Below are 14,709 nucleotides of genomic sequence, written 5' to 3'. Positions count from 1 at the left end.
ATATACGTGAACTCAGGCCTTTATATGGTTAATAGGAGCTCAGTACACATCACATGGATTCAGCTTTTACAGCTCTAGAAAGAGCCTACTTGTCAGTGGGCAAAACTAGTGATCAGAGACACAAAGTGACTTGCCTGAGGCCACAGGGGAAGTCAGTGTCAGCAATGAAGGGACTACATCCTTGTCTCCTGCCTCTCAACCCAGAGCTCCTTGTGCTTTATCACGCTCCTCTATTTGTGGGTTGATTTTAGCCATAAGTCGGTGTGCATATAAGGATATGGGGTCGTATGTATAACCAAAGAATTGCTCTTGCCCACAATTTACTTCCTGCCTGCAATCTGTACACTTTGTGTTCTTTTGTTCGACACGTTTATAGATCCCAGTTATTGCCAAACATTACTCAAGGCACTGCTTTTCAAATTTGTGGACCCTTTCCCAGGGTGCCCCAGCATAAGAGGATAGGCTTCCAAGCCCTGAACCCCTTGGTTACAGCCCTCCAGGTGGCCCCCCTGGGGCGTCTTCCCGGGGTTTCTGATGCTAAGGTGTTAGATTTATTTCTGTCTCCTTCCTCCTGCAGAGGTAATCCCTGGGCATGGAAGTGGGTTAGAAACAGATTACTCTGATCCAGGGGCTTTGCCCTCTCCTCCCTGAACGTGGCACGTGGCGGGGGCAGAGGGGAGGGAGAGGGGAGCAGGGCATGTCACAAATAGCCTGAAATTCCCTTTTAGGATTATTGCTTGATTTAGCCAGCTGGAGTGAAAGGGGAGCAAGAGGCAAGGGATTAATTCTAGACCGGCTTGAACAGCAGGCGACAAGGGCTTCTTTTCTGGCTGCACCCAATGAGCAATATCTCTTCTTATATATACCTTTAGAAATAAGGAGTCTGAGGAAGGCAGAAAAAGGTAAAGAAAACGGCCTTTGTGCTCAGCAGCAGGGATGCGTGGAAGAATGGATGAGAAAGAACAGCTAGCAGAAAGAAAGAAAAAAAAAGAAATGTGAGCATCACAGAAATGAAGGGTCAGTTGTAGGCTTAGAAATTACATGCATTTCGGTGGTCTTAGCTTCAACAGATGTGAAAACTGCTGCAGTGGATAGAAGCAAAAGTAGGCTTCCCTCTGAGCAGGGAACCCAAGGTGGGGCTTGATTCCAAGACCCTGGGATCATGACCTGAGCCAAAGGCAGATGCTTAACTAACTGAGCCACCCAGGGACCCCTGTGGTTTAGGTATTTAATTATCCCTTTTGTATCAGTAAGAAAAAAGGGTTGAGCTAAGATGTAAATTCAGACACTACAGTGTTCTTTTTTTTTTTTCTTTTAAGATTATATTTATTCACTGGACAGACAGAGATCATAAGCAGGCAGAGAGAGAGAGAAGCTGAGCAGAGAGCCTGATGTGGGGCTGGATCCCAGGACCCTGAGACCATGACCTGAGCCAAAGGCAGAGGCTTAACCCACTGAGCCACCCAGGCGTCCCTCCCTACAGTGTTCTTACGTATGATGTGAAAGCTATAGATGGTTAACTCTTGGAATGACAGAGAAGCTTTGCAAACATTGTTAGCTAAAGATTAATTAGGAGCATTTCTTAGTAAGTCAGAATTCTTGGTTTCCTCTGTCTCTTTATCTTGAACAACTCATTTATTTTGCTTTTCATGCTTTCGCTCAAGAGAGGGAAGTACAATATAAACACATGGCAAGCCTATTACTTGCTTCAATCCAAGTATCACATTGTTTACTGTAATCAATAAATATTATAATCAGAATCTTCCAGTTCTCCAGAAGGATTTTCTTGGTTCAAATCAACTGTGCTTCTCCTAGAATGTAGGTCACCAGGCACAATTTCAGAAGTTCCAATCTGATGTCATCTGCCACTGGAAGGACAAAAAAAACCAAAAACAAAAACAAAAAAAACCCCAAAAAACCCCGCAAGTATATGTCCCACTGCTCAAGGGATAGCCCATTCTCTTTGGCTCCATTGAGAAATTTCAATAGGAAAACCAGGGATTCCAGGAATCCCCTATATTTGGAAAAACAGGAAATCAACTTTGCGTTCTGGGATTCTACTCATCCATCTATTGAATAAGTATCTGAGGGTCTACTATGTGCAAGACTTTTTTTCTTTTTTTTGCAGGGCTGAGCTCCCAATCGCTTTACTCCTTCCTCTAATTGCTCTTATTTTGCCTTTCCAGAAATATGAACTACTAGGGTTGTAATATTCAAAAATATCCTTTCAGTGTTTGGTGTTAAGACAGCTCCAATTTTCCAGAAAGTTAGTGAGATAGGAAGATAATATGAATTTTCCAAATGAGCAGCTATTAAAAAAAAAAACACAATTCAGCTCAGAATGAAATTAATTGATATCAACTTGCCTTATTATTTCATTCAGGGTGATATAGAACAAGTTTGTATTCCCTGAAAAACTGATTACAGGGGCCCCTGGCTGGCTCAGTCAGTAGAGCATGTGACTCTCAATCTTGAGGTTGTAAGTTTAAGTCCCACATGGGGTGTAGACATTACTTTTTAAAAATATATTTATTTATTTATTTGAGAGAAAGAGCGTGTGCAGAAGCACAGGGAGCAGCAGGCAGAGGGAAGGGGAGAAGCAGGTTCCCTGCTGAGCAGAGAGGGGCTCCATCCCAAGACCCTGGGATCATGACCTGAACTTAAGACAGATTCTTAACTGACAGATGCTTAACTACATAAGGCGCCCCAGGTGTAGACATTACTTAAAAGTAAAATCTTCCGAAAAAATAAAAAGAAAGAAATAAAATGGGGGAAAAAAATCTCAGAAAGAAAAGTAAAATCTTAAAAAAAAAAAAAAAAGGAAAGGAAAAAAAACTTATCAGAGGGCAGACAGAAGTGATCTGGGATGTACTAACTACCATGTAAAGCCAATATAAAACTCAATGATGGGGGAAATAATCTCAGATAGACTATCTCAGTATTCTGTATTAATAACCATTCATTATGGAATGGAGCTTCCTCACTACGGTAGGGAGACCAATTTAAAAAAATATCTCACTTTATTTTCTGAGGCATAGAGTCTGTTAAGAAACAATGAGCTATCTCTCATTTAAATGCTTAGTAACATACATTCTTTCATACCTACATCTAGCACCTAATTTCACGCTAAATGCGTCATACTATAGGTTCAGGGCTGTGGCTAGAATTGTGGGAACATTCTTACCCTTGAATAATTTACAGTATAGTTGACAAATTTAGATTTAAAGCAATACAAGCGATCATGAGACCCAAAAGTAATCTCTCTTTGATATCTGCAGCATTTTATCTGGACTTTCGAAACAGTTCCATTCCAGCCTGTAAACTCTTGCATATGCATACCACAAGTTCTTAGCTCATTGCAAAATGCCGTAGGTAAGTGCTCAATAAACACTAATTGGCAGAATAAGATAAGAACTTACAGGTAAGTGTGGAAAGTGTTTGGCATTCAGCAATGATTACGGCACTGGATTTTCCAGGATGACCCCAACCTCATAAATCCTTTAACAACCGCACGTGAAGCAGTACAGCATGGTAATTACAGCATCGTTTCTGGATTCAGTCAGCGTGGATTTGAATTCCAGTTCTGACAGTTATTAGCCGTGTGACCTTAAATAAATTACACACTTAATTTCTCTGTGACCCAACCTCATAACTAAGAGTTTACTCTTGTTTGTGGTGAGGAGAGATTGAGTTTATATATGCAAAATGCTTAGAAAATTGCCTGGCACCTGGTGAACATTTCTAAGTATAAACTGTTATTTGGGATGATTAAAACTGTGCCTCTTTCCCAAAAGGACAAACAAGAAATGGTTTTGTCAGTCCATGTGCCTTTTGCTTCAGAAACATAGTAGATACTATGTTTGTTCAATAAACACAGTAGGCATTGATCTCTTTAATTCGACAGAATTTTCTTCACACAGTTCAGATGGGGGAAAGGAGCGCTGTTTAAGGTTACATAGCATGCTGAAGTCAGATCCAGATCCAGAAACTAGTCATTTTCGTCCTGTGATCAAAGTAGGCACTGAAGAAAAACACTTGTCTCCAAAGGGCAATATCTGTTCATTCTTTGGGGAATGCAAGCAAGGTGCAGCAACACCCCTATCTTAAAAGGAATGCTGCAACCCCTTGCGGCCATAAGGCCTCAAGCGCACGCGCAGCTCGCGCTCTAGCGCGCTCTGGCGCGTGACAGCCGTGCTCTCCGCCACACCCACAACGCCTCTAAGTGCGCACGCGCACAGTCCGCTCTCTGACCACACGCGCTCCCCCACGACGCGCACGTGCGCGTTCGCGCCGCTCATACTTCAGCGGAGGGCGCGCGCCCTGGAAAATTCCACACCCGGAGAAGCTCCACCCCTATGCGCCCTCTCCTGTGCCCTCGGCTCTTAACGCTTAGTCCCCCATCCCAGCGGTCTTTGCGGGAACAAAATGGCAGCCCCCATGTCGCGGGGGTTGTTTTGTTTATCCAAAGCTTTAGGATGGCGGTCTCGTCAGGTGGGTCGGGACCAGGTGATAGGATTCTAGGGGCTGGGACTAGAGCGTAGAGGGGAATACTCGTTTTGCAGTTGTCCTTGGTGGGCTTGGGCGATACAAATCACACGCAGTTACGGAAGAGTTTGAAGTAGACGGGACCCAGCTACTAAGCTAAGTGGCGGCGTGGGGAGACCCCCATAAAGACCCCGAGGACGAGCATATTCTCGGGATGAAGTTTCTCTAGTTTTCTCTGGGTCTGTCTAGCGGGGAGGTATTAAACGGGAAAGAAGTCATGGTTTAGAAGCTGGGCTCGCTTCCCCCTGGTTCTTATGCACAAATTGAACAGTTGAAAGGAGGGAGTCTCATATTGTCGCTGTACCTGACTGAGCAAGACTCTAGGTCAGAGAGAAGAGAGGTCTGGGCTTTAAAGATATTGTTGGTCTTTTGGGAGCTAGAATGGCAGAATGAAGTTTACAGTTGGGCTCCCAATAGAATGAGCAGGATGTAATCCAAGTAAATATAAGGGAGATGCCAACCAGAGGACTTTTCTTACCCTTTAATAATAGCATTCCTCTCTTTTCAGTGTTGTATTTATGTTTAAGTTCCCCAAGGGACTGAAGGTTCTTTGAAAGCAGAAGCCTTGTTTTAATCAGCTCTGCATCCCTGGGACTTTGCATAGTTGGGTACAATGGAACGGTCCAGAGGAAAGCCTTTAGGATGTTGAGTGGTGTTAGTAAAGGTTGCTTACTGGCTTCTAGTTAAGACACCCATAAGTGTTTTCCCCATCATATGTGGCTTTATAATTGTTCCTAAGTCATTCTTGGGATGTGCCCTTCCTATCCGCTTAGAGTTTGTTCAAGATAGATTTCTTTCCAGGTCACCTTTATCATAACCTTTTCCTGTCTTACAGCCAGTCCTGGTGATGCAGTCCACAGTTGTAGTTCCAGTGAGAACTAAGAAACGTTTCACACCTCCTCCTTATAAACCTAAATTCAAATCAGAAAAAGAGTTTATGGAATTTGCCCGGAAAGCAGGTGTGGTCATTCCTCCAGAACGTTTGGAGCGTCCCCTACATCTGGCCTGTACAGGTGAAGTGTGGTATTTCTTTTCTTTCTTTCTTTCTTTTTTTTTTTTTTTTAAGATTTTATTTATTTATTTGACAGATCACAAGTAGGCAGAGAGAGAGGAGGAAGCAGGCTCGTTGCTGAGCAGAGAGCCTGATGCGGGGCTCGATCCCAGGACCCTGGGATCATGACCTGAGCCGAAGGCAGAGGCCTTAACCCTGAGCCACCCAGGCGCCCCAGTGTACCATATTTTAAATATATTTATTTATCTTTGGGAGAGAAAAAGAGCATGCACATGCATGAGTGGGAGGAGGGGCTTAAGGAAAAAGTCTCAGGCAGACTTCCCACTGAGCTCGGAGCCCTTCTTGTGGCTGGATCCTACAACCCTGAGATCATGACCTGAGCCAGATTTAAAACTCAGATGCTTAACCGACTGAGCCACCCCGGCACCCCTCATGAGGTCATCTTTGATCTTGTTTACACACCTGTTCTTAGAAGGCAAGGGTAAAATTTCCCCATTTTGTACAAGAAGAACTTGAGGCTCTGAGAGAAGACTTAAGTTACCTTATTCTGCTTTCTGTAATGTAACAGAGCTCCCTTTGCAAAGAAGTTTACTTTATAAGTCTACTTTATAGCCATGGTACCTCTTAATTTTATATGACCTCAAAATGACTTTTTTCTCAATCTATCAATGCCTTCTTGTATTCTTCTTTCATTACAGCTGGTATCTTTGACACCTATGTTCCTCCAGAAGGTGATGCTCGCTTGTCATCTCTTGCAAAGGAAGGACTGGCACAGAGAAGTGAGCGATTGAAGAAGAAGGTGGCATCACAATTGTCGTAGGTGTCTGGAACAACCGGGAATCGGTATTAGGACACAAATTTCTTGTTGCTACTTTAATCCAGTGAGGCCATCTTAGGTGAATTGGGTTGGACATAATTCCTTTGATAACTTGACTGTACATTTTTCTCTGTAATAGAATTTAGTTAATGTAGAAGAATATGGGCTTTTTGATTCTTAGCCTCTCAGCCCTCATTGGTCTTTTTGTCACATCAGTTGAGGGGGGTGACTTAGAAATTTGTAGAACACTTTTTCGATCACATATTTTAAAATTTAAAATAATAAGAAAAGCATATTTTTATGGGGAGTACCTTAGAGTTTGAACTACAGAGAGTAAAAAGCTAAAAACGGTCAAAAAGACAGACCTGTTTTATGGAGCTAACTAGGTCTTAACTAAGGAGCAGAAGCCAAAACCTTCTTAGTCTCTCTTTTAGTTGCAAGGATGGAAACATTTAGTATTTGTCACTCAAAGGTTCTTTGGGATCATTTATAGATTTTGTGCAAAAGCATATTGAGTCTTTATTAATTCTTCATGTAGCCATAATTTATTTCTCTAAATACAGATCTTATCATATCGTCTTTCCATTAAACCTCTTCTGTGGCTCCCTCTTATCTGGAGAATAAATCCAGACTTCAGTGGTATTCACAGCTTTTTGTAAATCTGGCTCTTATCTTCTGTTCCACTGTCATCTTCTTATTACACTTTTCTCATCCTAAACTTGCGCATTTCCAAACTAATTTCCAGTTCCTTGACGGTATTGTGCTATGACTCTGTGTCTTTGTGCATTTTTCCTTTGCCTTGAAAATGTCTTCTTCCTCCTCCTTTACTTGATAACTCTCATTTCTCAAGAACCAGTTGAACATCGTGTATGCTTTTAAGCCTTCCCTGACTCTTTCTGGAGCAGCCTTTACTGTAATTGTAACTGTGCACTTACACATTACATGCTATTTCTGATAACTGCACTGTGATGATTTCCTCTTACGTATTTCTCTTCAGGACTGTGAGCTCTTAGGTGGTCGGGTCCATGATGATGATGAACAGAGCACATATGGTTCTATCATGGAGTTTTCATTTAGGGGAGGAAAACAGCCATTAAATACTGATTGCACACAATTAAATAATTACAGGTATAGTAAATATGAGTGCTATGGGATCACATGACAAGGAAAGATAACTTGGTCTGGGAGTTCAGGGAAAGCTTCCCTGAGGAAATGACATTTAAAGCTGCGACCTACCTGTACCCCTGGGGCTAATAATACATTATATGTTAATAAAATATTAAAAATTAAAAAAAAATTAAAAGCAAAATCACCTAAAAGCAAAAAAAAAGAAAAAAGCTAGGACCTAAAGGATTTGTTGCAGTTAGCTAGGTGTGGTGAGGAATAGCATTCTAGGAAGACAACAGCACAGGCAAGGCTCGGAGGCGGAAAAAGTATGAAGGGGGTATCAGATTTTGTCAAATGCTTTTTCTTTTTTTTTTTAAGAGTTTATTTATTTATTTGAGAGAGAGAGACAGTGAGAGAGAGCATGAACGAGGAGAAGGTCAGGGAGAGAAGCAGACTCCCCTTGGAGCTGGGAGCCCGATGCGGGACTCGATCCCGGGACTCCAGGATCATGACCTGAGCCGAAGGCAGTCGTCCAACCAACTGAGCCACCCAGGCATCCCTCAAATGCTTTTTCTTTGTCTACTGAGATGATCATGTGATATTTTTCCTTTATTCTATTGATAAATTGTATTTCATTAATGGATTTTTTTTTAAGATTTTATTTATTTATTTGACAGACCGAGATCACAAGTAAGCAGAGAGGCAGGCAGAGAGAGAGAGGAGGAAGCAGGCTCCCTGCTGAGTAGAGAGCCCAATACGGGGCTCGATCCCAGGACCCTGAGACCATGACCTGAGCCAAAAGCAGAGGCCTTAACCCACTGAGCCACCCAGGTGCCCCACATTAATGGATTTTTGAATGTTAAGCCAACCTTGCATTCCTGGGATAAATTACAGATGGTCACGGTATTTCTCATCCTCCAGTATATCTAACACTTTGATTAGATCAGAATTCCCTGTTTACATTATTATAACTATGAAAATACTGTGGAGTCGTGCAGGACATTGTCATGGCTTTTCCTGCATAATACTTTTTTTCCAGGAGTTAAGTGTAGTCTTTTTTTTTTTTCCCCTCATTTGCTTATGGAATATCTGGTCATATAAATTTCTTCTCAGTGCATTGAAAGCATCAAGTATTTTATTAATTTCATCTTCAAGAAGAAATCCCTCCTGGCCCTTTCTTACTTGTTTCTATCTGGACTGATAGCTCTTCAGGCCCACTGTACATTTTATACAGTGTACATTTACTTCTCTCATCCTTTGGATAAGTCCTTTTGTCTCACCCTGATGTTGTTTTCCCTGTTTCCTGGATTTTACATCTGTCTTCCACAGTTTATTCTGTTATTCTGGTGGAGCACATTCCTCAGCAGCTTCCTGAGAAAGGGCGCTTAGTAGACACGTGAGATCATTCATGTCTAAGAAACAGTCTTTTACTCTCCCACTTGATTTATAATTTGCGCAAGTGTACATTTCTGAGCTAAAAAGAATTTCCTCAGTTAACAGCACTGCTCTGTTGTCTTTCTAACTTCTAATGTTTCTAGTTAGAAGCTTGCCGTCATTCTTACTCTTGAGCTTTTGCGTAAAATCTGTATTTTCTTTCTAAGTGCTTATAAGATGTTTTCTTTAATGCCAGAATTCTGAAATTTCACTATGAGAAACCTTGGTCTTTCTTTAGAATGATTGATGTAAGTGTGAATTAGAAGGTCGACTTTACAGACTTGGCACATTCAGAAAACAATTATTGAATAAGTAGAGAGACATTAATGACAGTTAACGTAAGCTGTGAGTTATGGATAGTGTATAAAGTCTTTAGAAATGATTCTTGGTGTGCCAGCCTGGCCTAGTCGGTAGAGCATGCAACTCTTGATCTCGGGGTCATGAGCTCAAGCCTCACGTTGGGCATGGAGCTTACTTAAAAGGCAGAAAAAGAAAGAAGTATTCTCATACTTAAGTATTCTCATACTTAATTTTACAGAGTCGGGAAGATAAGACAATATGATCCGAATTTTAAAATAAAGGACTTCTCTGAAAAAGCTAAGGATATTTTTATTGAAGCTCATCTTTGTCTGAACAAGTAAGTGAATTCTATGTTATACCTGTTATGTTTTCAGCAGCTGTTATTCTAGGCACAGATTTTTTTTCCTTTGGTTAAGAGTTCTAGAGTGATCTAGATAAGTCTCGGTGTGTGTTTGAGCCAGCCAGGCGGCCCTAGGTTCAGTTTTTAATGTTAATTTCTTATCTTAGGAATTGTTTCATCATACAGGTGTCATAAATTCTGTGTCCAAATCTGAGTATAACGTGGGCTTAGGATTTTAATTTTTTTAGTACCCCTAACTCAGTCCTTGATGGAGAGAAGCTTTATCTCTCTACTACTATTGTAGTCTTCCTTTGTTGCAGGTGCAGGACTCTCATTTCCAACTCCCTGCTCTTTGAGGGTTCAAGGATTTAGGAAGAGTCTGTTACCAGCCATCAGATTCTATTTCTAAATCCCTTTAACCATCCCATATGCTTTCATGATGTCAGGTGGTGGTCTTTCCATTCTGGTTTTAGCTCTCCTTCCTTTTAGCACCTAGGAGATTTACCTTTCATGTGAACTAGAGCATTTTAAAATGTGTGTGTATCTGTGTATATTACATTTCATCCAGCATTTCTAGATGTTTATAGTGGGAATAGTTTCATGTGCACTCAGTCCATTATGTTGCCAGAAATGGGTATCTTCCTTTTTTTTTCGGTGCAAGTCTATTATAAATGCTAAGTGAACTCTTAGTCTACTGAAGATCTCTAGGCCAGGATAGTGAGGAGGAAGTGTTCAGTGAGGGGTGCCAGGCCTGCTGGTTGCTGTAGTTGTCATCACCACTCAGGTTAGTCTGGTCTAGTCTAGTCTAGAGCTACAGTGGGGGAAATGACTTGGGGGAGATGACCTTTCCTATTAGGAGTAGAGGTGCAAGGGAAGCACGTGAACAGAACTAATCCCTTACCCACTCTGGGATTATTGGACAAGATCATTTGAAGGAACAATGATTTAAATCTCCCAGGAGGTATTAAACTGTGGGGAAAAGTCATGAATGTATATCTGAAAGACAGTAATTCATGCCTGACCTCAGGTTTATTTGAAATCCCTCAGCTAGGAACCTTCTAAAATCCTATAGATCCAGGAGCTGGGGTTTGCTGTCTATTTTCTTGCTATTACTGGGTAGAATCAGCATGACTTAGGTCACTCTGGTAGCAGCAAGGATTGGGGGAGGTGCAGGTGGGGTGGAAGGAAAGGACCAGAAAAGACAGCTGCTTGTCTTTTGGCTGGGTTCACAGACAGTGTAAGATGTAGGGCGCCCAGCTGATTCAGTCAGTGGAACGTGTGACTCTTAATCTCAGGGTTGTGAGTTTGAGCCCCATGTTGGGGGCAGAGATTATTTAAAAAAAAAAGTCGAAGGTGCATGGCCAATCTAGTTGGTGTTGTTGATGTGTCTGAGGTAAGAGGAGATGAGCTTTTTGGTTTTTTGTGATGGATTTGTGAGGGTTTCTTCCCCTTAAGGATGTGTGGTAATTTCTGAGAAATTTGTTTCTGCTCTTGAGATTCAAACATAACTTCACTCTGCAGTTAGATTTCAGGGTCTTTTAACCATGTTCATCTTTGTGTGCTTGGGATTTAGCATATTACCTGACTTATTGTAGGCATGCAGAAAATGTTTACAAAAAGACTTGTCCATATTGAGGACCATTTTTTAGCTTTCAGAAGGGGCGTCATGAAGCAGGAGCCAGTGATGTTTATCTTTTTCTGTTTTAGCTCAGACCATGACCGGCTTCATACCTTGGTAACTGAAAACTGTTTTCCGGTAGGTCCTCGACTTCCTTAGAACTGTGGGATTCCTGAATGGGCAGATTCTAGACATCACCTCTGGTTTAAGAAGGATCAGTTTCATAAGTACAGGAAGTTAAAGGCAAAAGCTGAAGTTCCATTGTTTTGGGGTGAATGATACTGACTTGGCTTGGACTTTGGTAAGGGCTCCGCAGACAAGGAAGGAGGAAGTCCCACAGCAAGCAATACTGAAACCTCAGGCTGTGGGAGCTGAGGTCAGGGTGTGGGCCATATTAGACAGCCCTCTGTGCACCTGCAGGGTTTAGTGAGCATTCACGAAGCTTACATAGTGTGTTAACCGGGTGCTAGGTACTATGTGGTTCAAGAATAAGAACTTTAGGGACGCCTGGGTGGCTCAGGTCATGATCTCAGGGTGGTGGGATCGAGTCTTGCATTGGGCTCCTGAGCAGGGAGCTTGCTTCTCCCTCTCCCTCTGTCTGCCACTTCCCCTGGTTGTATGTGCACATTTTCTCTCTCTCTGACAAGTAAATTAAAAAAAAAAATCAGCATTAAAAAAAAAAAAGAATAAGAACTTAAGTTTCTATCCGTTCAGCCTCATCTCCCTATGGTCACATATAATGATCATATATGTGATCATATAATGATCCTCGCCAGCTAGCCTTTATATCTATGTAAAATCCCATTCTTCAGTGCCAGCAGGTGAGGGGGATAAGACAACATGTATGCAGTCAACAGATACATGTGCAATAACTAGCAGGTTATGAAAGTGAAAGGGAGGGTCATCTGGCCAGCTCTGTGGGTAGAGCATGCCACTCTTGATCTCAGAGTTGTAAGTTCAAGCCCTTTGTTGGCTGTAGAGATTACTTAAAATCTTTTAAAAAGAACAGAGTGTAAGGAGGTGAGGATAATGGTGTATTAGATAAGCTGGCATTTTGGAGTGTGGTTTTCACTGATTTGAAGAAGGTTTCTTAAGAAGGTAGGTGGGTCTTGAGTTGTTAAATTTGGGTGAATAGTATCTTTTTTTTCTTTTCTTTTTTTTTTTTTAAGATTTAATTTATTTATTTGACAGAGATCACAAGTAGGCAGAGAGGCAGGCAGAGAGAGAGAGAGAGGGGAGGAAGCAGGCTCGCCGCCAAGCATAGAGATCATGACCTGAGCCAAAGGCAGAGGCTTTAACCCACTGAGCCACCAGGTGCCCCTGAATAGGATCATTTTGAGGTGGGCGTCCCTAAAGGAAAGGAAAACCCTAGCTGACCTGTTCTCCTCTGCCCTCAGGACATGGTCTGGGACATCACATACAAGACCGTCCGCTGGAGCTTCGTAGAATCCTTAGAGCCACCACAGGTGGTTCAGGTCCGCTGTTCAAATTTGCTGAACCAAGGCAACATATATGGTCAGATCACTGTCCGTCTGCACACCCGGCAGGTAGAGGCACCAGTCTGCTTTCCTCCTAGTTTTTCTTCACTCTCAGATTGGGTACCTGTCTCTAGAGTCTTGGGGACAGTCTTAGGGACAGCTTCCCAAATCTTGGGAAACTGTCCCCAAGACTGGGTTCTAAGGAATGGTTCACTGTGGTCTTTCTTGCTCAGTCAGCGTGCCCAGCCCACTGATAGATGTTAGCTCTGCTAAGACAGGTGTGAGGATACTCTCTCCCACCCATCCTGATCCTCCCTCCCCCACCTCCCCAGTCCTAGTCAAAAACCCTCCAGGAGTAGAGTGTCTATAGTTGATCATTTAATTATTCTAGATTTAGAATTCTGAAATACTTTCTCCTACCCATTAGAAGTTTTTGTTATGGTTGTTTTCAGATGGGTTGTGTGGCATTAAAAAAATTAAAAACAAAGAAAAATAAAAACAAAACAAGAAACCAACTCTGAGTACTCACAGGTCAGATTTGCTTTCATCCTTGCAGACTCTGGCCATCTATGACCGGTTTGGCCGCCTGATGTATGGACAGGAAGATGTGCCCAGGGATGTCCTGGAGTATGTTGTGTTTGAAAAACACCTGGTAAATCCCTATGGGAGCTGGAGAATGCACGGCAAGATCGTTCCCCCGTGGGCACCCCCTAAGCAGCCTATTCTTAAGGTAAGGGTGATTTCACAGAGCTGGGGCAGCGCTTATGCCATCTTAAGCCACCCCTGTTGGGCTCCACCTAGTGGAGAGAAGGGGTGGTGCAGCACCAGGAAGGGGAGTGCTCCATGGAGGAGGTGAGGGTGAATCTCTTCAGGGTAAGTCATGGGCTTGGATGGTAGGTAACTCAGCTTTCTGCTCTTTCAGACTGTGATGATCCCTGGGCCCCAGCTGAAACCCTGGGAAGACTATGAAGAGCCACAGGGAGAGGCCCCTCAGCTTCAGCTGTCCTGATTGGGAAAATGACTCTGGGTTGAAACATGGGTAATGAGTTGGCTGGGTGCTGTGGAGTCTGGGAGCTGTGAAGTCCATCATCTGTCGTTCATGCTGTGGAAAGATCTACCTTTGTCCTTTCTTGTCCTCCTTGGGTGTTTCCAGCCATCTCGGCAGCCATGGCTGATGGCTGGGCCCAGGTGGGTGGCTGGCTGATGCATACATCAGCCATGAGCCCACTTCTTATTCCTTTTAAAATGGTATATCTAGCTTCTGAGTTTCCGTGGGAAGTATGTTTTGGATACCTGTTTTTTTCAGCGGCAGAGACCATCAGGAAGCAAACTGGCAGAATTTTCTTTTTAATTACAATGCAGAGATTAGAGTTTGAAATAAAACACTGTCAGGGTGTTGGACAAACTGTGGTCAGTTGTGTACCTGTCTGGGGGTTTAGACTAGAAGTAGACCAGAGGGCAGAAATGGAAGTTGGACTAAACTGTGAGTGATATGGCTTCTAAGAAATCCAGACGTGGGGGGCGCCTGGGTGGCTCATTGGGTTAAAGCCTCTGCCTTCGGCTCAGGTCATGATCTCAGGGTCCTGCGTCGGGCTCTCTGCTCAAGTGGGGAGCCTGCTTCCTTCTATCTCTCTGCCTGCCTCTCTGCTTACTTGTGATCTCTGTCTGTCAAATAAATAAATAAAATTTTTTTTAAAGATTTTATTTATTTATTTGACAGACAGAGATCACAAGTAGGCAGAGAACCAGGCAGACAGAGAGGAAGGGAAGCAGGTCCCCTGCTGAGCAGAGAGCCCGATTCGGGACTCGATCCCAGGACACTGAGATCATGACCCGGGCCGAAGGCAGTGGCTTAACCCACTGAGCCACCCAGGCGCCCAATAAATAAATTTTTAAGAAATCCAGACGTGGGAAAAATAATTAGTGTTCATTGAAGGTTCAAGGTCTTTTCTCAGCTACTGACTAGATATACATCTAATCAGCATTTGTATTTCAGAGAAGATTGTGAATCCAGAGAAATCATTTATCCTTCAGCCTTTGAACTGTGTTCCTAATTAT

At 42.7% G+C, this 14,709-nt stretch overlaps 1 protein-coding gene across 1 annotated transcript; it reads left to right on the top strand.

The window, feature by feature from the left end:
* Positions 1 to 4,330: 4,330 nt before the first annotated feature.
* Positions 4,331 to 14,056, top strand: MRPL45 (mitochondrial ribosomal protein L45). The gene is made up of 8 exons (XM_044248133.1): positions 4,331 to 4,491; positions 5,381 to 5,558; positions 6,256 to 6,373; positions 9,454 to 9,552; positions 11,263 to 11,311; positions 12,571 to 12,720; positions 13,208 to 13,381; positions 13,574 to 14,056. Exons 1-8 carry the CDS (start codon positions 4,426 to 4,428, stop codon positions 13,658 to 13,660), a joined length of 921 nt encoding a protein of 306 aa, XP_044104068.1. The 5' UTR covers positions 4,331 to 4,425; the 3' UTR covers positions 13,661 to 14,056.
* Positions 14,057 to 14,709: the final 653 nt, after the last annotated feature.

This window comes from Neovison vison, chromosome 5 (genome assembly GCF_020171115.1).
Source record: "Neovison vison isolate M4711 chromosome 5, ASM_NN_V1, whole genome shotgun sequence".
In the NCBI taxonomy this organism is placed as follows: domain Eukaryota; kingdom Metazoa; phylum Chordata; class Mammalia; order Carnivora; family Mustelidae; genus Neogale; species Neogale vison.
This window is presented reverse-complemented; position numbering and strand designations above follow the sequence as displayed.